Genomic DNA, 25,661 nt, shown 5'->3' with positions numbered 1-25,661 from the left:
AAGATGCTAAGATGGAAGAAATGTAAAAAATAAGACACAAGCCTCAGGATGGCAAAAGGCCGTAGTCACAGTTACACTCTCAGGCCTGTCAGGCGCAGTCCACACTAACACGGATGCATTTTAAAACATTGTTCATACACGTTATAGCCAAAGGTTGAGGACACTTAACCATGTGTTTGTTGGACGTCCCATTCCAAGACCACTGGTCGATATTATGGAGTTGCACCCACCTCAGATTGTAACAGTTCTCACTCTTTTAGGACGCTTAGGTGGCACATCAATTTAACACGCTAACAAACCCTGTGAAGTGTTCAAACCTGCGAGTTTGATTCTTCTTTGCAAACAGTTTAATTCAGTAATATTAATTATCATTACATTTTTTGAGTATAGAAACACTCTGAACTTTAAACACCACTCTGATGTTACTCTTGCTATGGTGACATTTGATTATAGCTGATATATTTTATCCTAATTTTCTCATTCCAGCATCCAGAGAGCAGCTGTGGCCATCTTAGAGAACTACTACAGAGATTTTCCTGTACATAATCCAGCACTTCTTTCAGCATCCAGGTCACGTGCTGCCAAACACCTGGCTGGTCTCAAGGTCTACAATGTGGATGGTAAGTTACCAGTCTTTTTTACCCCGACCCAACTGGTAGTAACGTAATGTAATAAAGTGGCTGGTAATTTTTTTAATGAATGAATATAAGAATCAGTGTTGCATCATTCTTTTGAATTATAACTTCTTCACACTCCAAAACGTTACATTTAATTGGAAAGAATGTATGGAATTTGAATTCATCCTTGTTTTCAGACCACTCACAAATAATCTTGAGGTGTTAATTGACTATTCAGAGCCATCACATCATTTTTTTATTTTTCTTTATTGCTCAGGGGTCCAGGGTTTGTGGCCCTTTCACCAAATTATGCATCTTTATTCATTCCAGCCCAGCCAAAAATTTCAATCCCATTTTGTGTGTGTGGGTGAGTATTTGTTTGTTTGTTTCAGGGAATTTTTTTGTTTGGAACGGGGAATTTTGCGTTTTCCACCCTTTTTATCACAATCTAGTTGTCTCTGATTTCCGATTGCATTTCCTCTGTCAGTTGCACCTCACCCACTCTGATCAAGAAGAGCCACAGATTAGCGCACGTACCCTCCGACACGTGTGCAGTCTCTGACTGCTTCGCTTCAGCTCCTCCCAAAGAGATCCAGAGATTTAAAAGCTAACAGTTTTTGTTGAAACTGGATCATGAAGGTGCTCGTTTAATTTTGTGGGGTTTTGTGGCTTTAATACGAGGACATTTAACAGTTATGTTACGTTCCTGACTTTGACTTTTCACACCATCTCCATTTAAACAGTAAATAGTTTTTAGGCTACTGCTTCTGCAATTTATCTGGTGTCTTTGGAACTGCCTCAAAGTGTTTTAAAATCTTATAAAGGACTGTTTGTTTACACTGTTTTTGACTGCATATATGCATGCTCTTTATTAGCTTGTGCTAAGAGGTGTTTATGTAATGTTAATGTTATTGCGAGGGCATTGTCAGGCAAAGCTAACATGTTGGCATGCTAACATGCTATTTTCTGGCTCTGTGTGCATCTGCTGCAAAAGAGATCTTTAAAGATAGGATGAAACTGTACCTTTTGGATAGTAAGTAAAGCTTCAGATTATGTTAACACTTGCATGGTCTCCACCAACCTAGCGTTCAGAGTTTCACGGAAATGGCACTCAAGGAGCACAAGTGCATGATCACTGTAGGGTTTTTCACTAAACAGGTCTTTAAAAATTTACACTTGCTACTTAATTTTTAAGCCGTTTTTCTGCTGGGTTCATTTTTTTTAAGCTTTTATTTTGCTGACTTTTGCTGTAGTTTAATGAATCAGTACTAGGTGATGCTGTGTGTTCCACCCCGGTGGGAATCAGACGACGCTGTGTGATACCGTCTGGCCCATAGTACTAGAAAAGGTGACGCTGGGTGTTCCACCTGACCCGTAGTTTAAGGATTAACAGTAAAGACGTCTGGGACGCCTGTCTATGTAAGACAGAGATATCACCACGGACGAATTCGCTATATGAGCGTCATTGTGTGGCAGTAGAACTGGAACACTGTACTATTGGTGACGACCGGTAGTATAAGTTACTTTGTCTGCTGTCAGTCTGTGGGATAGTCTTAGTATTTAGTACTGTAATTTCCCCGTTAATATGTATAATTAATCCCTTATAATAACGTGTATCTCTCTTGTTTTAATTTCATATTCTCTAAATTGTAGGGTATGTTTTACTATATTTTCTTTTAGTTTTTCATGTTCTTAATTTTTTATCTCTCTTGTTTGAATTTCATGTTCTCTTAATTGTAACTAAATGTTTGCAAGAAGTCTTTCTGGGGTTCTAGATCTCAGGAATGATTTAATGCTATTAATTAATTTTTTTTCTTATGTAAAGCACTTTAAATTGCCAATGTGTATGAAAGGTGCTATACAAATAAACTTGCCTTGCCTTGCCTTCATCATATGTTCAACATACAAGCTGCTACTTTTTTTCTGTAGGTTGTTCTCAGTATAAAATGAGACCTTTCTGTGAGCCATGTTATATTTTTATTTATTTATTTATTAAGATTTTAAGGTCATGTTTTACACTTGGTTACATTCACTCCCTGTCTGGTTCCTCTCAAGATGTCTTCCTGTAATTTTTAGGGAGTTTTTTCTTGCCGCTGTCGCCCTTGGCTTGCTCAACAGGGTTTTTGGTCTGTCGGTCCTGGATTCTGTAAAGTTGCTTTGAGACAATGTCTATTGTAAAAAACAGCTATACAAATAAATTGGACTTTTATTAATGACAGGACAGGTAGCTACATGTTACACATGATTCATCAGTTCAATCTTGTCACAGACAATTTTGTATCTCCAATTCACCTCACTTGCACGTCTTTGGACTGTGGGAGGAAGCTGGAACTCCTGGAGGAAACCTGCCAGACACGGGGAGAACATGCAAACTCTACACAGAAAGGACCCAGACTGCTCCACCAAAAAATTAAACCAAGGATCTTCTTGCTGTGAGGCGACAGTGTTACCCATCAAGCCACCATTCTGCCCAAATCATGCTATACAATAGCTATAAATGTCTGTTTTTTAAGAGTGAAGTTCATGTAAAGTGATCAGTTATTTTCACTGCATTATTTAGCATTTATAACCTAATTTAGCTGTATGGCTCCCACAGGCTCTTTCTGTGATTTACGCTGCTTCTCACGCTGTGTATAATAAAAGTCTTTAGCATGAATCATCGTTTTTAATAATTGATCAACATTTTGTTTATCTCCATGATTTTCAACTTTCTCATTCATGTGTTGGGGGCGGCACGGTGGCTAAGTGGGTAGCACTGTCGCCTCACAGCAAGAAGGTCCTGGGTTCGATCCAGGTGGGGCAATCCGGGTCTTTTCTGTGTGGAGTTTGCATGTTCTCCCCGTGTCCGTGTGGGTTTCCTCCGGGAGCTCCGGTTTCCTCACACAGTCCAAAGACGTGCAAGTGAGGTGAATTGGAGATACAAAATTGTTCATGACAGTGTTCGATATAACCTTGTGAACTGAAGACCCTTGTGTAATGAGTAACTACCGTTCCTGTCATGAATGTAACCAAAGTGTAAAACATGATGTTAAAATCCTAAGTGTTGTAACTTAAACCGGCCAGTAAAGACTTAAAGCATTGAATTTGGAATGTTTCACACACATTTATAAAAGGCTCGGTGTGAGAAAGCATTGGAAAATCAATGATTCCTGACAGCACTGGAACTGAAGCGGAATGTTAAATAGGCAGCAGTACTAGTTCAGAATATGTTCTTCAGCAGCTCAGTGTTACTGCTTTCATCTGTCGTTTCTTTCTCTTCATCTTACTGAGTCTCACTTTCTGAGCAAGACCACGGTTGTGTTGAATCAATAGTTGTGCTGTTCTGATATTCTTCAGCTCCAGAGGACACCCATGGGAGCAGAGATTTAATGTTACAGTGCTCAGGCAATAATAAGTTTTACGTTTATAACCTTGTAACAGAAACATTTCACAATAGAATGGAACACAATTTAAGGAGTATTTGGGGAAAAAAAGTAGAAAAAGTCAGTCTAGTTTGGTCAACCTTTGTACTCGTTTGTTCAGCCTACATGTAACAACAATTCCAGATCTGCTAGTTCTCAGAATTGACGCACAACTTTAAATATGATCCTGGTAGTCTAAAATACACTACACCGACAAGCCATAACATTAAAACCACCTCCTTGTTTCTACACTCACTGTCCATTTTATCAGCTCCACTTACCGTATAGAAGCACTTTGTAGTTCTACAATTACTGACTGTAGTCCATATGCTTCTCTACATGCTTTGTTACCTGCTTTCACCCTGTTCTTCAATGGTCAGGACCACCACAGAGCAGTTATTATTTAGGTGGTGGATGATTCTCAGAACTGCAGTGACACTGACATGGTGGTGGTGTGTTTAAAATCTCCATCAGCATTGATGTGTCTTATCCACTCATACCAGCACAACACACACTAACACACCACCACCATGTCAGTGTCACTGCAGTGCTGAGAATGACTTACCACCTAAATAATACCTGCTGTGTGGTGGTCCTGGGAGAGTCCTTACCATTGAAGAACAGAGTGAAAGGGGGCTAACAAAGTATGCAGAGAAACAGATGGACTACAGTCAGTAATTGTAGAACTACAAAGTGCTTCTATATGATAAGTGGAGCTGATACAATGGACAGTGAGAGTAGAAACGAGATGGTTTTAATGTTATGGCTGATCAGTATGTTTACAAAAATATATTTTTTAGATCCAGCATTCTATTTAGGTTTCATTTTTGCATGGAAACTTCACTTATTGATCTGGTGAGACAGACTAAGTCTCCTGAGTTGCTCAGTTTCACTGTATCTATATAATCTCTTGAGGTCTATCAAAGTTTACGATTTCACTGCAACTCAGCAAGTGTTCGATTTCAGCCTGGAAGAGAGTGGACTCTTGTGGCTTGTTTTCATGAAACAGAATCTTACTGCCTTTTGCTCTGTGTTTAGGTCCAGGAGACAATAATGCTGCAGCCGTTGACCTCACCCAGTCTCAGTCCCGCGCCATGATTGCTGCTGCTGCCCGCCGACGGGACTCCAGCCACAATGAGCTCTACTACGATGAGGCCGAGCACGAGAGGCGCGTCCGTAAACGTAAGGCCAGGTAAGACAGTCTCCAGTTATGATATATAGTTGTACATGATTTTTTTTATTTAGATTAAACGTTCATTGACTTTTTTTTCCCTCATCCAGACTGGTGGTGGCAGTAGAGGAGGCTTTCACACACATACGGCGTGTGCAGGAGGAGGAGCAGAAGAAGTCACCCGGGGACGTGATGGACCCCCGTGAGGCAGCACAGGCCATTTTCCCATCAATGGCACGAACGCTGCAGAAGTATCTGCGCACAACACGCCAGCAACACTGCCACAGCATGGAGAGCATCCAGCAGCACCTGGCCTTCTGCATCACTCACAACATGACACCCAAGGTACCAGTTCCAACATGCAATGTGTAAAAACTTCAAGGAATTGATTGGTAAAAATGATTTAAAAAATTTTAAAGTGATATCCATTAGCCTTTTCCAATTTTGCGGCCAGCCCAGCTGACCTGGATTTTTCGGCCAGGGGAACCTCCCTTTTTTATACATAGGCCATTACAACCATAACACAAATGGCATCTATAGAAGTGTGTCTTCCCTGTAGCTATTTATAGTCTGCCTTCTAGTAATTTATTGGAATCTCTCTTGGCGGGTGGAAAATTAGAGGGCTAGATGTCAGATTCACACCAACATCTGTAAGTCTTTGTCCAAAAATTGTAATCAACAGGAGTTACTATACTACTATAAGTACTACTATTACTGTCATCCCTATTTAGAGTGAACCTAAAAAGTAAGGTCACGTATCTGTATTTTCCCCCCATTACTCAAGGTCCAGGTTTTGTGCTCTTTACATCGAGTTATAGATCATTGCACCTTGTTCTTGAATACAGAAATATTAATTTGATCATTTTCAGTTTTAATAAGTGGCGGCACAGTGGCTAAGTGGGTAGCACTGTCGCCTCACAGCAAGAAGGTCCTGGGTTTGATCCCCAGGCGGGGCGGTCCGGGTCCTTTCTTAGTGGAGTTTGCATGTTCTCCCCGTGTCTGCGACAGTCCAAAAACATGCAGTCAGGTTAATTGGAGACACTGAATTGCCCTATAGGAGAGTGTGTATGTGTGTGTCTGCCCTGTGATGGACTGGCGCCCCATCCAGAGTGTTACTGTGTGCCTTGCGCCCATTGAAAAGCTGGGATAGGCTCCAGCACCCCCGTGACCCTGATTGGATAAGCGGTTATGAAAGTGAGTGAGTGAGGCAACTATAATTCACCCCCCGTACACAGCAATACTAAGCGTAGAATCTGCATCTTACTGGTGGTAGGCAATCATAATCATCTGCTGCGCTACCCAAGCAGCCTAAATTTCACATATCAGGGTGCTAATTGTTCGAGGTGTTTTATAGCTGTTGTTCATGCTGTTAACTGGTAGTCAGCCTGCTATATCTCATCTGTGCAGCTGTGTTTGTAATTGTGTTTGTCACTTAACTTGTCAAGACAGTGTTGAAAGAGATTTTGTTGAATTTCGTACCATAACATGAAGCTAAGAAGAGCTTGAGAGTTTGTGCATTTAAAATAACCTAGATGACTAAAAAAAGTTCTCTACCAGCTTGTGTTTTGACAGTGTGTGTTTTGATGCAGGCGTTTCTTGAGAGCTACCTGAATCCAGGTCCGACGCTGCAGTACGGACGCGAGCGTTGGTTTGGCCGCCAGTGGACACTCGTCAGCGAGGCATCAGTGACCAGTGGCCTCAAGGACGGCACTGTCTTCCTTCTTAAGTCTGTAGACTTTAGCCTGGTGGTCACGACCAAAAGAATCCCCTACATCAATCTGTCTGAAGAGTTCATCGACCCCAAATCACACAAGTTTGTCCTACGGCTGCAGTCAGAGACATCAGTGTAGCACGACTGTCTGGTTTTATGTGAGCTCGGGTTTTTGGTCACTTCCAGCCTTTTTTATTTCTTGTTTGGGGTTTGGGTTTTTTTTATTTGATTTTTATATATATGCATATATAATATATACGTATGAATCTATGTAACATATATTGGAATATCTTTCTTTTTATTTGGTTGGTTTTTGAGTGGAGTGGACATTTTAACAGAAAGCAAAAAAATCTTCTGTGCTCACATGTACTAAAACAAATTACTATCATAAGGGAGAACATGACAAGACTACAACCGTTTTTTAACCTGACATTTGACATTATAGAACTTTTAGTGGACCACTCACGATGATGGATGGACCCATCATGAAACAAGCCACATGTTCAAGCAAATGCACTGCAAATCAGAGCCTTGGACCTCTTTGGACATAGCCCGTGTTGGCATATAAGTGGGCACCTGCACTGCTGTAGCATCAGAAAACTTAATGAATCCTTCACTGTTACAAGGAAAATGCCACAAGGTTCAAAATATTTGACCGTTAGTGCAAACAAACTGAATCGGTGCTCTGTTTATCACAACTGTTCTGCTGATCATCCATCACATGACCATGTTTTCCAATATTGTTTAACGCTTAAACAGATGTACAGATGTGGGGTGTTGGTGTGTTTCTAATCAAGTGTATGCACACAGGTTCTTTTGTGTTTTGCTGGTTACAAAATACTTTTGAATATTTCGTTTCACTTTTGTTGGTTTGACTTGAGAGATCTGTTGGAGATGCTTTACAACTCTTTATTTTTCAGTTTAATATAATCTGATTAGCATAAGACCAAATACAAACATGCTGTAAGCTTTGGATATAGACAGGTGCCAAATAAAAAGGGTCTGTACAATTGTGAGCTCTGCTGCCTGATCGAGGCGTCTGCAAAAGTGTTGGGGTAATCGCACAGAGTATAGTGTGGCTCTCTGTTAGACTCACCACTGCCAGGGGAAAAGAGGTAGCAGGCGACCGGGCACGTGTTGGAGGGGGCAGGTGATAGTCTCAGCTCACACCTGCCAGTTCAGAGGTGATAAAGAGAGCAAGAGAATTGCAACAGGAATTACTAATGATTAGAATGGGTCAGAGCTTGAAGTGGGGGAAAAAGGTGCTGGTATTCCCCTCATTCTCATTCTAGCGTGTGTATCAAGCAGTATCAGCAAATCATTAAGTATTACATTATTAATGAACTATACTTAGTCTAGCATTAACGTTACTTGTCTGGTGCATCACATAGTGCCTCTGGGTAGAGCAGTTTATATAGAGTGGGCAAGAAAGAGTGCAACAGCCTAAAGTGCCAGTACACAAGAAAAAAATCACGGTACACCAAAGAGTAAAATGTAAAAGTACCAGCCCACTTCAAGCACTGGATTAAGTAAAATATGAGAAAAGATCCTTAAAAAAGAACCTTTGTAATGATTTGCAGCGACTCGCTCCTCCAGTGGATAAGTGGACCCAAATGCCAGAAAAAAGTTCTTAACACCGTAACTGAGCCACCAGCATACTTTTCCTTAAAGTATGTGTACATTTATTAAGTTCAGGTGTTTTAAACACAACTATTGCTAAAAAGTATAAAATAAATAATACGCTTTCAACTTTGTGGCAAGACTTTATGGAAGGACGTTTCCTGTTCGAGCAAAGCCAGTGGTCTACATCGACTAAGGCAGCATGAAGGTAGATTGAAGTCAAATGTCACCATACTTTTGACCGTATCCAGTATATAGAGAAGTGCACCTGTCTGAAAGCATTTGTACTCACTAATGTTTCTGCACTTGTTCATGTAGTTTTTCTGTCATCCACCTCAAACTTCTCACTTTTTATTAAAAAGCTAAAAAGCAGCAAACATCCAACATGTTCATGTCATCAATACTCTTCAATACTCAAAAAAAAGATTCAATACTCTTTGTAAGCAAAAAAGCAAGTATATTTACTCTTTAAATGTTTTAATGTTTTTTTTACAGTTGCTGCCTTGTTTAAAAATGATGAAAAATTAAGTAGCATTCAGTACATTTGTTGAAAAACATTCTTTCTCACATTATGGGATTACCTTTATGCAGTTTATTTTCATGCCTCTCATGTGGTCAGTTTTTAGCCTGACAAGTGTGAGGTGAGGGAGGAAATGCAGGTGGTTAATGTGACAGAGGAGGATGTTCAGTCAGGGCAAGATGGAGATGATTGGCTTTGGTGACACATAATGAGCAGCCAAATGAAGTAAGCAGAAGATGTAACATAAAACGTCAAACTAAGGGGGCGCAATGCAATGTAGGAGTTGCATATATGAAAATGATTACTAAAGATTCAGTCATATATGATGACAAATATTGTAAGTGAAGTCATACAGCATGGTCATGTAAACTGAGCTACCACTTGCCTGTTTTGCCATTTTTTTCACATTTTTTATTTTAATTACCCTTCCAGAAACTGGGTCTTACATCAATCATGCCTCTTGCAGGTGCCTCAACCAGCTAGCAGAGGCCACAATTGCAACAGCAGTGAGGAACCCCATTCTACCGTTCAGCTCCTCAAACACAGCTAATTGTGTCTTTGTGTCAGTCAGTAGCACAGCTGTAAGATTCAGACACAAAGCTTGAGATTTCAGCAGTTGTGGGCTAGCGCATTAGGCCTCTGTGCCACCCAGGCACTAAGACACTTGTGTTTTACCTACTTAGCATCGGTCTTTGGTGCAATCTTGACCATTTGTTCTCTTTATAAACACAGTGACGACCTCCAAGCAGTATTAAGCAGTATTGACAAGACAGTATTTATAATACAATCATTTAGGTTGTTAAATACTTAAAACATATAAATGGACAATTTTACACTTTTCCAGAGATGCTCTTTTCCATACAGCACTTTAAACAAGGTGGTCACATGCCGTTTGTTTTTATGGTCATGGGCTGTAACATTTAACCTCCACATTAAATTTTCTGTCACAGTTGATTTAATTAACAGTTGCAGAACATGGTTGGGTGGTGCAGCAGTCTAAAACGCTAGCTCACTCCAGATGTCTCCAGCTCAGTCTGAAGTTGTTTGGGTGTTGTATGTGGTTTCTTTGCCACATTTCGAAGCACCTTTTGTAGGGTTTTCTCATCAATTTTCTTCTTTCCACCACGTCCTGGAAGGTTCTCGAGTGTTCCAAGGTTTTTGAAGCCAGAATGCTGAGGGCTTTAGAGATGGTTTTGTACCCTGTACACTGCTTGATGATAATAGTGTTGCTGGTCTGCTCAGACAGCTCACTTGTCTTTGCCATTGTGAACAAAGAAACAGAGAATAAAACTGACCACCATTCACAGGCTAATTAAATTCATGTGTGATGGTTGAGTCTAATTTGTAATTAATCACAGCTTGGTCTGAATTCAAACTGAACAAAAGGTGCCATTCATCCTGTCCTGGCATTGTTATAAATTTGGTATACTTTTTTTCCAGCATTTCTTTTTTATTTCTGTGTCCTGTGCTTATCTGTATAAAACATATGAAATGATATACAGTATATCCAAGCTGTTTCACTAAACACTTTACTTCTGGAGATATGTTGCATGGCGTACTTAATATTTAGGGGTGCTAATAATGTTGACCACAACTGTAACTCCCACTTTGATGCCGACTCTAAGGATTAAACACTGAATCACAAATTAACTGTGGTTCTAAATTAAATGATATTTACCTGGAATTGTATTACTACTGATCATTTTTTTAAAATTGTACATCATCCACACATCATGGTTTACCATCATACATTATAAACATTGTAAGCATGACAACATATGCAGAAATATATAAAAGCTGATTAATATGCATGTTCTTTCATGCCAGGGTGGCACAGTTCATCAAAGCAAAGATCCATAAAAGCTTCTCCACTCCCACAGACCTGCACAAAACAGAATTCACCATAACTTCATCAATAGGATATAGATTTTTCTCTTCTTCCATGTAGATTTTGTACAGTATGTTTGTTACTAAAAGAAACTGCAAATGTTATTTTTGTACTGTTACTGAACAACAAAGCAAACTATAAAAAGCTAACGGTGATCACTGGTGTTCTTTATACTGTATGAACTCTTAATGTGACAGTTTTTGCAGTGTGCTTGTATTTATGTACATGTGCACAATTCATTGATTTCGACTCTAAACTCCAGTTACAATTCAACACCTTCTCACCTCCGGCTCTGAAGGGCCGACATTTATATACCTGATCTATGCTGTTCTCACAACACATTTGTATAAAATAAAAATTTTAACTATTACCTTGGCTTTACCATTTTGTCTCTGTACATTATTGATAAACGTAAGCATTTGTAATCAGTAAGGATTACTTCTGTTCCAGTCTTTAGATTTATTTTTTACGGTTTTGATGTTCGTCATCAGTTTTTATGTAAATCTTAATGTAGATTTATTGTGGTTTATAGGTTTCTGTTTTTCTGTATGGCCAAAATTTGTGGACTAGCTTGTTGCATACCCTGCAACTCCCTACATATTTATCCATAGGCCACTGCTGTTGGCCCATACCAATCAATAATGCTAGGTCCTTCCTGTAGCTATTTATAAACTGCCTTTAGATTTTTATTGGGGTTTCTGTGGGCGAGCGTAACATTTTTATTGGATACAGACTTGCTTCCCTCATTGCAGTCAGACTTTTGCCTTCTGGGCTTTCTACAAGATTTTGGATTTTTATTCCATTAAAAGAAGAGGTCAGGCACTGGTGTTAAATGAAATGGCCTGGCTCACAATGAAAGATGCTCTACAGGGTTAAGGTCAGTGCTCTATGCAGGCCACTGGAGTTTGCTGGAGTTTCTCTACGCCAAACCTGATCCCCCATACACCATGTTTTTATGGAACTGCTTTTGTGCACTGTGGCACTGCCATGCTGTAACAAAAAGAGCTACTTAGAGGAGCCAAGTGAAATATGTTAGTACAAAAAAATTTGTAATTACACTGACAATTATTGATAATAAAGGCCAAGCAGGTTAAGTGACCTGCATTAATATTTGCACAGACTTTAAATAAACATTTACACTTTATACTTCTTGTGCTTGGTGATAATAGTATTCCTGGTCTGCTTAGACAGCTCGCTTGTCTTTGCAATTGTGACGAAGGAAAACAAAATAAAACTGGTCTTTTTACGCATCAAGGACACCATTTATATGCTAATTCAATTATTTGAACATCGACAAGGTTTATTTGTGTTTATATGTGTTAGTGTGTGTTGTGCTGGTATGAGTGAATCAGACATGAAGGCATTTCAGATCTGGAATCCTCTGTAAACCCTCTTCTTTGTGTGTGTGTGTGTGTGTGTGTGTGTGTAAATTATTTTAGATACATTTTAGATAAAAAACGTAATTATTATTAGCACTTTGTAATAGTGTGAATGATCTTATTTTTGACAATGAGACACATTAAACAATATTTTTAATAAATACAGTATTTTTGCAGTGAAATCCAATACTTTATCCAATATTTTAATAATTAAGTAATGGAAATAATCAATGACAATAACTTGAAAAATAAAAGCTCACATTACAACACATTGAATTTTTTAATTTGGTGCATCTTTTATGAATTACTGTTTTGTTTTCTGCTCAGTGGGACAGAATATCCAACAACTGCCTTTCTAACAGAGATGTGGTATTCTATCAAACATAAACAATGTACATTTGAGTATACATCTTTATTAACCAGTCTATTTATGCAATAAGTTACTTGTAAAGTTTTTTATCAGCACCAATTAGATCATACTAATTCTATACATCTAATGATCAGTTTCTGATTATCTATAATAAACACTGCAATACATAAACAAAATGTCCAAAGTCTACCACTCCACCAATCAATCTTGGTCATCATCATAAATTCCCTCATCATTATTGTCATTATCACTGTCATCATCATCATCGCCCTGTTCATCATCATCCAAATAATCATCATCAAGGTCATCATCTTCTGTGTTGACCTTTCCTGAGAGGACATCCTCGATCCAGTCCTCCAGCTCTTCGGCTGTGGGTAGAGCCTCATCATTGGGCATGTTCAACCACACACTGTCTGCCTGTCAGATATCAAACACATTCAATTTATGATTAATTTAAATTCACATTCACTGTTGTGCAAATATTATATTTTAGGTCTTTTGGTTTTGGAGGGTTTCAAAAAACATTAACAATTGTGCTGCAATTGATCTCTTAAAAATATCAAATAACTTGATATTTAAAAAAAAAAAATGGCTAACTCCACAACTTGGCTCATTGAAGTCAAATACAAATTTGCATTCATAATATCTATTTTTAGATAGTATATCATTAGTTGTGCAGTGTTTAGGACAACTCACATCTGTTACATTGACCACACCAATCTGAGGCCTGAACAGGTCCACTTTAAAGGTCTTCTCCCAGTAGGCAGTCAGCTAAGTAGAAAGATAAAATATTAAAATGTAAGCATAAATTCCTACTGTCTCCAGTAAAAGTCATCACATGTTTAAATGTCTTACCAAAGGAAAGTCATCAGGGTCGATCCACAGTATGCTTAGATCTGGGTTCTTGGTGTTGTCCCTGGCTACATCCTTAAGAATCTCCAGGAATTCATACCCATCTAAAAATCAATAATGAATATTATATCTCAACAAATGACTGCCTGTGTGGTCAGATGTTAAATGTATTTAATTTTAAAATGCAAGAATGAACCTGGATCCTCTTCCTCTGCAAAAGCCACAATGTGGATGCCGTCCATGTCATCCTCCTGTTTAAGGAAAGTATGTGGATTTTTTTTCTCACAGCTCACAGCTATTAAATCTCTAAATGTCACTTTTAACTTACCCAGGTTTCAAACATGTCCTCTGCACGAAGCTTCCTCAGAGTTGGCCTGGAAGAAATGTGATTAACATTTCTTTTTTGTTTCTGCTACACTATATGGCCAGAATTATGTGAACACCCCTCCTAATTATTAGGTGTATAAAGTATTGACAGAAAATATATTGTATGCTTTTATTTTTGTGGCAGCAGTTCGAGGAAGGACCTTTTCTGCTTGAGTTTGACTGTGCTTAATGCAAGGTTAATAAAGACATTGTCTAATGAGTTTGTTGTGAGGAAACTTTGGTGGCTTGCATAAAGCTCTGACATCATTGCTGCTTAACATCCTATAAATTAATCAGAACATCAATTGTGGGCCAAAACGTTTTGTCACTGCCTGACCTCAGAGATTCTTACCTCATGGGCACAAACACTATATTTATGCCCATGGTTTTAGAATGGGGTGTCCAGCTAGCTCATGGTTATGTGTCTGTAAACCTTTGGCCATATAGTGTAGATTTTGGCATTTGATACTACGTATAAACTGTTGTAACTAGAAAAAGCTCAAATAAATGTCATTGTTTTTACTATTGCAAATACTGAACATATATCTCAAAACAAAACAACAAAACAGGTTAAATGAACGTTACTGAAGTTAATGATGAATAAATCTACACCAGTCATAAGTGACAGCAGAGGCTCACAGTTTCGCTTAAGACAAAAACTGTCAGCATTAGAGGTGCAAATCAGACACGGTTGATTTCAATTACCTCCGATGTCGATTAATATAATCTGCTATCTCATTCTCGGAGTTGGGTTTGCCTGGTATGGTGACCGGCTCCATAAAAGGCTCGTAGAAATCCACTTCATTCACCTTAAGAGTCAGATGCTTTGCCACCTGTAGCAGAACACAATCAAACAAAACCTCCACACACGCTGCAGCCTTTACCATCTAATGAAGTGCTCTCAGCAACCTGGAGTCAATCCACTACAGATTTCAAATAAGGTTCAGTTCCATTCTGGAGATAAGCTCGCTTCAGCAGTGGGATAGAATTTTTTTTTTTACAGTTATTCACTTCAGTTGGCTAAAATCAAACCACCTTAACGTCTACCTCATAGGCATTAAGACCTAAAGCACTTTAGTTGAATAAAAGTACATTTCATTCTCTTTAATAGGAGAGCGCACTCACCCCTTTGTCGAAGGTGGCAAAAAATTTAACATAGGGCTGAAATGTTTCTGCAGCGGCCTGAAAAGCTTTATAATCTGAAAAAGAAAGGTTTGGATAAGAACAGGCAGGAAAACACAAATGCCAGTGCACACAATGTATAACTGTGAGAAAATGATGCGACTACTCTATTCTTGAAAGGCTTTTTACAACATTTTAAATTGTGTCTGCAGGAATTTGTGCCCTGAGGTAAAAGCATCTAAGAGGTCCAGCATTGATGCTGGACTAAAAGGTTTGGCTCACAGTTGATGTTCTGATGAGCAGGAAAAATGTTGCTACAAGCCCTTAACTGTAGGACTGCTCTGACAATGTGGCTTAAGGCCACAGCAGGTGATTATTTGATCTTCCTCTCTCCAAAGTGACTTACAATTACAATTTATACAACACAAGCAATTAAGGGTTATGGGCCTTGCTCAGGGGTCTGACCGTGGTACCTTGGCAATGGTGGGGCTTGAGCCAGGGACCTTCTCATCACTAGTCCATTCATGACCTTAACCACTGAGCTACCACAGCACTGAGCTGATAAACAGAACTGACAGCTTGATTTTAAGAAATACATGTTAAATATTATATTAGTTATTTTTCCAGGTTTCATATAATGGGAAAACTGATTGGATGTGTTCAGCAAAATGGTGTTTCTGGTTTCTGGCTTCTGCACAGATAAAGGTAGTAATGTAAATCTACAGAGTACAGACTACTGTAAGAGTGCAGTAGTTACAAGGCTTACGTTCTGAATCTTTGCCCTTGAAGTAGCCAATAAGACGGATGTCTTCGTCCATCCTCTCGAAAGCACGCAACTCCATAGGGTTACTGATTAACTCCACTGCATCCTCCAACAGCTACAGCTCACATGTGAACATACAACACCATACAAACACACAGATGCGGTCAGCAGATCCTGTTTTCACAGTAATCAATTCTTAGCTTTTCTTAAAATTTGTCTCATTTATTTAAAAAATAATCTGTGAGTCTAGCTAATAATCACTCACTCACTGTTGTAACCGCTTGTCCAATCAGGGTCGCGGGGGGTGCATGGAGCCTATCCCAGCTTTTCAATGGGCGCAAGGCACACATACACACACCCATTCACCTATAGGGCAATTCAGTGTCTCCAATTAACCTGACTGCATGTTTTTGGACTGTGGGAGGAAACCGGAGCTCCCGGAGGAAACCCACGCAGACACGGGGAGAACATGCAAACTCCGCACAGAAAGGACTCGGAACGCCCCACCTGTGGATCAAACCCAGGACCTTCTTGCTGTGAGGCGACAGTGCTACCCACTTAGCCACCGTGCCGCTCTAGCTAAAAATTAATCTTCAATATATCATACAATATATCAACTTACAAAAATATAAAATATTTTAAATAATTAAATGTTATTTTAGTGTTTATGACAGTTATATAATTCTAAAAGCATGTGATTCTGTTCAGTTATACTTATTTTCTACTCACATCTAGCAGAAACTCCACCAGCGTGTCTGCAGACAGCTCACCATCAAACTCAATAACACGCTCATCCTTAAAGACATAAATGCTGCCCTCTTCTTCCAGTCCTAGCAATACAAAACAGTACACAAGAATGCCCCCAGTGTGTTTTTAACGTGACTTACTCACCAACAGAAGAGCCCACAGATTTCAAGACAAATCTTACCAAGCTTTTTGGCCACCTTGGAATCTTTATGTGAATCTACCATTCCAAACCCTATGTCCCTGTCTTCCAAGATTTGGGCAGCAAACTGTAATAAATGAAAGACAAAAATAAGTAAAAATAAGTCCGTCCAATCAAAACATGTGATGTGGATATAATGTACTGTAGAAGGAGACTCGAGCCCCTAGAGATGTTTCTTTTTTCAGTCTCTGAATTAGGTCACTTTGCTCAAAGTTACATGCCAATGACCCTTTAGATCTAAAAGATGTCTATTTATAAACCATTTTATCAATTCTCAGTCACTTATAGTATCTACAACATGCTGCTCCACTTAACACAAATAACAGATACTGTTCATAAAGGGATAGAATAGAAATAGAAAGGATTAATTAATGCCCAGTAAAGAAGAAAATCAAATAAATTACTAACAATAAGGTCATTTTTTTTATTGTCATAGGAAAAACAACAAATACATAATTGTTATAAATCTGAAAGATACACAGTTTGTTCTAGTAGAGCAGAAATCTTTTCCTCCCATCTAAAATTAGTCTCATCTTTAAAACAGGTTAGTTGAAGACATTGTTCCTCACAAAATCTTTCACTAAAGTACTTTTCTTAGGAAAGTGAATTATAAATTCATTGATGAATTGCTGAGCTCAAGGTCAGAATACACCTTAGACTTATAAACCAAACCATTTCAGGTCACCACTCATTCACATTTTTACCATTTTCTTTGTTCATCAGGCCTTACCTCCAGCACCAACTTCCTCATGTGAAACTGTTGCTGGAGCTCCCTGTTGGCTGGCAGTGGGTCGTGATACAGCAAGCACAGCATGTCATATTTCTTCAGAGCCCTCTTATAGTTCCGTTCATTAATGTCCAGCACACGGTCCTTGCCATCGAAGCTTGGGAACTCCAGGCCTTCTTCTGCAGAGCTACTTAAGAGAAGACGTGAAAAAGACAAAAAGAGAAGCCAGACAGGCTGCATGTCAGGACCAGAAAATAAAGGGTCCAAGAAGAAGAACAAAAAATGCCAATGTAAAATAAGTGTGCCTGAGCCTAATCAACCTTTTAATAAAAAATAATTTTTTGTGACTTATTAGTCAGAACTGGCTGCTGGATGCTCCACAAACTCTTTTTGGAGACCGATTAGAGATGTGAAGAGGTAACTGCTTAACAGAAAACTAGACTGATTCCCCTGAGTCAAAAGCCATATTAAGGAGGCCCTTTGTTTCAGAGATAAATATAGATGATGTGCTAATGAAAATGAGGACAGCTGGATACACCACTGGGAATTATTTTGACACTGATTGCATGAGAGGAAAATGAAAGACTCGGGTAGCAGGACATTTAGCAAGGTGGGCTTCACTACTTTTATGTACAAGATGCTTCGGAAGGCACAAATAGGCTGAAAGCCACCCTTTAAATATAAAAACTTTAAAAATTAAAGTACTGATCCATATACTTTAATTTAGAAATGGTTTCCAGTAGTCCAAGATCATTAGGTTTACCCAAAGTGTCTTACCTTGCTAGGCAACATGATTGATAAAAGCAAGGTTGATATTTCTGATCTATTTTGATCTTAATCGTGTGATGAACATACATTTTTCAACAACAACAAAAAAACCCCATTATTTATTATTGCCATGTCTTTCAAAATATTGGTATAAGGGTTGAGGGTGTCTGACTGCTTTAGTAGTTTCATGAATTAAAAGTTTAGGATTAGAACACTTGCTTAAAGAAGCTGGTACTACTTTGACGTCACCATAATTTTATGAGTAAGTAGCAGGGTTGATAGCAAATCCAGGAAAATACACATTTATTACATTTTTTATTATTACATCACAGTAAAATAAAATAAAAAGTGATCGATGCCTGGCTGGCTGATAGCACCACTGATAATCAAACCTGAATCTCAGCGGTGGTGGACTGGGGTAGTAGACTACTGCACCACCTGAGTGTCTATATTTTTGTATATTATGTTTATTGTTTATATAATGTGAATTGGCTCACGTGTTAACATGGTAAATTACCCAAGAATATAGTGTTTTCCCCAAAGTTTGTATCTTAGGATGGTGGCAGTTTAGCAAGGTAGTCTGCTATGTTTGCATTTGTGTAAAGTAAAGATTGTGGTTCAGTGAATGGCTGAGAGGAAGTCCAGTATATGAATGAAAGAAGAAATGTACACAAACCAGACAAATTCTGTATTTTATTGGACTTTTCTCAGCCTTAAGCTACACTTGTTTTTATTACAACAGTTTGTCAGTAAAGTTCCACCGTGCTCTCAATTTCTTTACTGTGTTTGCAAAATGTAAGAACAATGAAATATTATCCAGCGCACTAATCCCCAGCTTCACGAGGGGACCATATGCAGATGATTAACCTAGTAAAAAAAAGTATAATATACTGTAGTTCAATAAAAGACACCAAATTGTAAAATCTGGGCAGTTGTAGCCTAGTGGTTAAGATACTGGACTAGTAAGCAGAAGGTCGCTGGTTCAAACCCCACCACTGTCAGGTTGCAACTGTTCGGCCCTTGAGCAAGGCCCTTAACCCTAAGTTGCTTAGACTGTAAGTTGTAAATTGTAAATTGACGCTGCTTCCTTCTGCACTAGGAAATGACAACAGCGCCACCTTGGCCACAAGCACACATTTTAAACTAAGACCAAATAAGTGGAGTATCGAGTGCTCGATGAAGTTTTGCAGTCACTACTAATCTATGCAAACAACATGGAGCTGCTCTTCATGTTCTTGCCGCTTTTCCTTTTCTTTCTCAATAAACCGGAGTTTAGCCTCGCTGATGAAGGTAATTTTTCTTATGACGCGAGTCGTCAAGGTTTACAGTTATTTATTAGGATTGTTCATTTGGACCGAGCTGTTTTTTTCCAATAATAAATCAGCTTAGTTGCATTCAATAGGCATTAAATGTTGGGGCGTATCCCAAATTGCCTTGTATTTTCTATATAGGTGGCCTAAACATTGCGTCTACAATAGAGTTATATACCCTATTGGTGTATGATTTTGTGGAATTTGGGATTCGGCCGCTGCATTCTTTTTCTTATGGATTGGCTAGTTACCATTAGCCACGACGTAAAGGCAGCTCGTTTTCGTTCAGTGTTGTCCTGTGTTAATTATTTATTAAATAAACAGTGTATTGATTTAAATGTGTTGTGGACAATTCAATCTCAGCAGTGTATAAACTATAAGCAAACAGAGGTAGCGGTAGCATGGGGTAATACAGCTTGAGAGCAACTGAGAGGCGTCCCATCAGCATACTACCCTACTAGATAGTATGTAATACAGATCAGTGGTCGTTTACTACTTTGACATACTATTTAGTAATGTAGTATGTAACTAGGGACTCTTAGCACTGATGTTAAACCTGTCTAGATTTAATCTATCTTTATCTTTTTTTGTTTTACATATTGTCTTACAATTAGTCGGGTTAGTTCTTGTTGGGACTTTAAAAGTGTTGAAGGTAAACTGCATGTAAACATTTACATTTTCAGCATTTAGCAGACGCCTTTATCCAAAGCGACTTACAGTACAGTTACAGTATACATTCTGAGCAACTGAGGGTTAAGGGCCTTGCTCAAGGGCCCAACAGCAGCAACCTGGCAGTGGTGAGGTTTGAACCAGTAACCTTTTGACTACTAGTCCAGTACCCTAACCACTAGGCTACGGCTTGTAAACATCCCTTCCAAGTAGTGCAATTCTTGTTAACAGACCATAAAATCAAACCATTTTCATTGGGTCATATTGAATCTGAACTGCTTGTGAACGTGTGTTCTTATAGGACCAGTTCTTACAAATCAGTTAATCGATATCAGCACTATTAGAAGGACCCAATGCACTTTTAAATACAAAAACCTAGGAGCAATAACAGCTCAGCCCTGAATCAGTAGACCATACTGAACTGGACTACTGAGTGCATAAGTGTACTGCATTCTTTGTCTCAGTTGCAACAGCTACTACTAAGTCAGCATAATTGCCAGAAAATAGAAGGACATTCTCTGAGGTAACTGATCATGCTTGACCATGGGGCAGCCATTGAACAAATCTTTGATTTGGTGCATTCCAGTGGTATTACACATTCTAGTTGAAAAGCCTTTCGCAAGGAGTGAAAGCAGTTATAGCAGTATTCGTTATGTAAGTTGAAATGTTTAGTTTAGTTATATAAATTCTTTTCTGTGTATGTTTTTGAATGCACTGAGAAGTGGCACTTCTTGTTTTCTATTTTCTATTTGTGTATTATTTTAGTTTATGTAATTTTTTTGTATTCTGGTTCAGCTACATGTAACAAGTAAATGTTTTCTATTCAAACCAGGATCACCATGGCAGAAATATTTAACCACAATTTCAGAGTCTGTTCAGAATTATCAACCTTGCAGACAGGAGAACTGCAGCTGCCACATCAGGTACATTTTTTAAAAGCTCTTTTGGTGGTATAAAAGCCAATATGTGTAAAGTATATTAGGCAACAGTTTAGAGCCTGATCTATTACAATGCTGAATGGCAACTTGAGTCCTGGGGCCTTGGTTTAAGCCTCAGCTTTGGTAAAAAGTGTGTTTTTATTTGTAACCCTACCTCCCACAAAATGATAAATTACCCTTGTGTGTGTTGCCATGCAGTGGTGTATTTCTGCCTTGTGCCCAATGTTTCCAGGTAGTGCTGGACCCACTGCAAGCAGTGCCACATAGTCTGGAGGAAAGTTAGTGTCTAGTGTATTTGGTGCAAGTTTTGAATAACTTGGCTGTTAAAACCTAATTAGCATAGCATTAAAAATGTTAGTTAATTATGGTGGTGTTCTTCTTTGGACAAGCCACATTTCACTTTTACCCAAATGCTATGTTTCAGTGTCCTAAAGGATGACCTAAAGCCTTTTGGAGAGGGTATCTCAAAGGATCTGATGTTGGATACTATTCGGCGTGGTGTTGGCACACATTACCAGATCATCAAACACAAACTCTACAGAGAACCAGAATGCATGTTCCCAGCAAGGTTAGTGGAATAAATTGCAAAATAGTAGATTTTTATTGTTTTATTTACCTGTTGGCTACTTTGAATTATACTGGGAATATATTCACAACACCTCTCCATTTTGTGTGCAGGTGCAGTGGAGTGGAGCATTTTATTCTGAAAGTGATTGATAGGTTACCTGACATGGACTTAGTGATCAACGTGCGAGACTATCCACAAGTGCCTATGTGGGTTCAGCCGGCACTGCCTGTACTTTCCTTTAGCAAGGTATGTCTGATTTGTTTTTATTTGTTGTGTGTTACATTGTCTTTAATGTGTATTCTGTTTATTAATTCATCAGTACTGTCTTTGTGATGAAATCCTTGAAGTCATGCCCAGCGCAAATATTTTTTACAGACACCAGATTATCAGGACATCATGTATCCTGCATGGACGTTTTGGGAAGGAGGGCCTGCAGTTTGGCCCATTTACCCTACAGGACTGGGTCGCTGGGACCTGATGAGAGAAGATCTGAAAAAGTGAGTCACCCTGAAAGGCTGTGTGTTGGCTATCAGTGTGATGCAGAGTGTACTTTTTGTACTTTTTAAATACATTTTATACTGGAGTGATTCGAGAGTTTACATACTTTTAAAAGGTGACTCGACTGTTTCAAAAACGCTGATACACACTTTCTCAAACAAGGTTGTGTTGGACAATATTCAGTAGTAAAAAATATGTTTTTGTTGGTGATTGTTTATTTTATTGTTGGTAACTTCTTTATTGTTTTTGATTATTACTACTACAATTTATCATTTTACATTCAAATACTGTTGATTTTATAAAACGGCCATCTGTATATACTGTATGTTGTTTCTTTTAGATCAGCAGCTCGGTGGCCTTGGAAAAAGAAAAATCCCAAAGCCTTTTTCAGAGGCTCCAGGTGAGTCAAAGCTTTGTTCCTCCACCTCATTCACAAAATGTAGTTCAGAGACTAGAAGAATGGCAGAAGTAACAGTGTATAAAAATGCTTTACGAAAGCAGATTCTGACCTTTTCTTTTAACTGACCCAGGACCAGTCCAGAAAGAGATCCTTTAATCCTGCTCTCCAGAGAAGATCCAAACCTGGTTGATGCTGAGTACACCAAGAACCAGGCTTGGAAGTCTGAGAAGGTCTGTCTGCCCAACGATAACTCTCGTCAGGCTAAATTTTCAGCAGTGACTAATTGACTGATATTTTTTTATATTCTTTGTTATTCTCAGTATGTTTTTTTTCTGTTTTGTGATTCAGGACACTCTGGGAAAACCTCCAGCCACAGAAATTCCTCTGGTTGACCACTGTGAATACAAGTAAGAACCTGTCTACTTAAAAAGTAGTGTAAAAGCAGAGCAAGGATTTGAAAGCAATAAATTACAGTAGCAATATATAACATATAATAGTAATAGGTATATAAGCAGGGTTTTTTTCTGCTTGAATATAAAACAGGTTTTGTTTTTACTGCATGTGATTTTGCTAGCATAAATGAATGTATTTCTTTTGGGTTTTCAATATTTTACTGACCATTCAGTGATGTGTTAATATGAATTCATGACAATATGAGTTCTTTCATGGTGAGATGTTAGAAGCTTCATGTTTCTTATACAGATCCTTACTCTCTCTCTCTCTCTCTCTCTCTCACTCCCTCACCCCATTTTAGATACCTTTTTAATTTTCGAGGGGTAGCAGCCAGCTTCCGCTTCAAGCACCTTTTTCTCTGTGGCTCTCTGGTGTTCCATGTAGGGGAAGAGTGGTTGGAGTTTTTCTATGCACAGCTTAAACCCTGGGTTCACTATATTCCAGTCAAACAGGACCTCTCTGACCTCAGGTGACCCCTTAACATTGTAACATTGTATTGTTATATTATTTTTGTCTTAAATAAACTGTACTATCCTGCTGTTTTAATAGGGATTTTTTTTCATTACATTTTCATCATTTTCATCAACCACATTATTCTGGTCTGGATAGTGACAGGTCCATTACAGGGCTTTACTTGCATTGTCCAGATAGATGTATGCATTTTTAACATTTGTACTGAAATCTTACCATAATTCATGGCAGGAATATAAAAAGAAGCATGAATTACTGTTAGTTTAAGTTATAACCTTCTTTGTTTCAGGGAGCTGCTGCAGTTTGTCAAGGAAAATGACAAAGTTGCAGAAGCAATAGCAATGAGGTAAAAATCTCACTGGACTACAAAACGTACTACAGATTTAGATATTTTTGCTCTATGCATAGAAGTTAATCTTATTGAAACATGATGCACTGTCTGTCTTTAGGGGTCAGAAGTTTATTGAGGATCACCTGCGCATGGAAGACGTGTCGTGCTACTGGGAGACGCTGCTCACTGACTTTAGCGAACTGCTCAAGTACAAGCCCAAACGCAAATCCAGCTACAACCAGATCACACGCAAACCTAACCGGTCTGAACTCTGACCTGCAGCTGCATTACACTCTTTACAGTAATGATTTTAACTTGTCAAAGGCAAGACAGCTGTAGTAAGAACCACAGCCTTCTTCAAAAAAATGAATACTGAAAATGGTTGTATTTACATTTCTTTAGTGGTAACTGGCCTAGAAGTTGAAATTTACATACAGAATAAATTCAGCATTTTTGATAGGAACATTTTGGTTCCATAACGTACATACTACACACACTACAGCAGCTTTTCTCAGCCATTTATAACCCTGTTTTTTGCAACAACATGTAAATGCAGGTTTACAGGATCAGCTGTATAGAAAAACGCTGGCAATCATCCTTCCGAGCTCTGGTGTAAATGTATTGTTTTTTTATTTTTTGTATGTCACATTGTTAGTCAAGGGTAAAACTCTTAAGATGACCTTGAGTTTTCGTTTTCTCTCCCTAATTTTAACTTTGGTTTTGTACGCTGAAAAGTAATTCAAACTATTGCATAAGTATTCATAATTTTTTGCTAAATTTCTGTATATTTACCCATAAGTCTGATATTTATGGGTGGGTTCATTACTGCCCCCTCTTGTCCATTAGATGGAAACGCATGCTGACTATAATGCAGGTTTAAATTCCTTTGTGCAGGACCTTTATTACCATTCAAACTACTCATCAGTTCATTGCCAGATTTAATATTTGTACTCCAGCTCGATGATTACTCAGCAGTAATGGACCTGCAGTGACCATTTCTGCTCATGTGTGGATTTGAACTGCTGTTGCAGGTGTAAAGTACAACAAGCAAGCCTGACTTGTGTTTCGGAATTACATTAAGTATTAGGGACTTGCTCTGTGTAATAAGCAATAGAAAAGCCTAAAAGTGCCACAGAAACATTTGAATGTGAACCTTGTCATTTATGAGACATTGCAATCGTGCTCTTACTTATAGGTTATCAGCTAGGGCCACATTGGCTATGCAATGTTGAATATGTTCTAGTATTCCTAAATAGATAGCAGTGCTTTTTGTGTTTAGGTAATGAATGTCCAAAGCAAAAGTCAAACTGATAATGAACTTCATTGTTGCAGTGTGCTTTTACATAAAAATGTGTGTTTATAATTTTGTATTTCACTACAAAAACATTCGTATTATCTACACGTGTTTCAATTCAGTGTTTCTATACATATACAGTACATGTGAATATATGAAATAAAAGTGTTCATTAAAAATGTGACCAAAAGTATATGGCTATCTGACAAGTCTCTTTGACATTCTGTTCCAAAACGTTAACTATGGTAGTCTTTATTCATCTGAAAAGGCTTCCCACAAGCTTTTGCAGTGTGTGAATTGGTCAATTGTGAGGTCAGGCACTGATGTTTTTTTGCAAATGTCAGATCAAGAACAGTCCTGTATGCGGTTCCCAGGTGAAGATAAGATAAGATAGCCTTTTATAATCTCACAGAGATTCAAGAAAATAGAGATATAAAAGTGTTTATACATATATAAAAAAATTAAATGTAAAAATTAAAAGATGAATTACAAAATAAACAACAGTCTT

The 25,661-nt window shown here is 38.4% G+C and overlaps 3 protein-coding genes across 6 annotated transcripts in view; 2 read left to right on the top strand and 1 right to left on the bottom strand.

Moving 5' to 3' along the window:
* The window catches only part of LOC134329283 (vang-like protein 1), a 48,783-nt gene extending 41,604 nt beyond the window's left edge, over positions 1–7,179 (top strand). For all 4 annotated transcript variants that reach the window (XM_063010495.1, XM_063010496.1, XM_063010493.1 and 1 more), the window contains 4 exons: positions 487–620; positions 5,057–5,210; positions 5,300–5,534; positions 6,779–7,179. In XM_063010495.1, the coding sequence (XP_062866565.1) occupies positions 487–620; positions 5,057–5,210; positions 5,300–5,534; positions 6,779–7,039 (784 nt within the window). In that variant the 3' untranslated portion in view covers positions 7,040–7,179. The remainder of the gene's footprint in view (positions 1–486; positions 621–5,056; positions 5,211–5,299; positions 5,535–6,778) is intronic.
* A 5,681-nt stretch (positions 7,180–12,860) lies between these two features.
* On the bottom strand, positions 12,861–17,693 carry LOC134328328 (calsequestrin-2-like). Its single transcript, XM_063009432.1, has 11 exons — positions 17,457–17,693; positions 16,709–16,793; positions 16,510–16,610; positions 15,784–15,895; positions 15,021–15,094; positions 14,601–14,728; positions 13,858–13,903; positions 13,726–13,780; positions 13,533–13,633; positions 13,374–13,448; positions 12,861–13,094 (listed from the first exon to the last, which is right to left on the bottom strand). The coding sequence occupies exons 1-11, from the start codon at positions 17,691–17,693 to the stop codon at positions 12,879–12,881; spliced, it is 1,230 nt and encodes a 409-aa protein (XP_062865502.1). The 3' UTR covers positions 12,861–12,878.
* A 1,742-nt stretch (positions 17,694–19,435) lies between these two features.
* On the top strand, positions 19,436–25,332 carry poglut1 (protein O-glucosyltransferase 1). The gene is made up of 11 exons (XM_063009431.1): positions 19,436–19,511; positions 21,033–21,123; positions 21,563–21,706; positions 21,817–21,952; positions 22,082–22,203; positions 22,545–22,604; positions 22,735–22,834; positions 22,953–23,011; positions 23,359–23,526; positions 23,818–23,874; positions 23,978–25,332. The coding sequence occupies exons 1-11, from the start codon at positions 19,436–19,438 to the stop codon at positions 24,132–24,134; spliced, it is 1,170 nt and encodes a 389-aa protein (XP_062865501.1). The 3' UTR covers positions 24,135–25,332.
* The last annotated feature ends 329 nt before the right edge of the window (positions 25,333–25,661 follow it).

This window comes from Trichomycterus rosablanca, chromosome 15 (genome assembly GCF_030014385.1).
Source record: "Trichomycterus rosablanca isolate fTriRos1 chromosome 15, fTriRos1.hap1, whole genome shotgun sequence".
Taxonomy (NCBI): Eukaryota; Metazoa; Chordata; class Actinopteri; order Siluriformes; family Trichomycteridae; genus Trichomycterus; species Trichomycterus rosablanca.
This window is presented reverse-complemented; position numbering and strand designations above follow the sequence as displayed.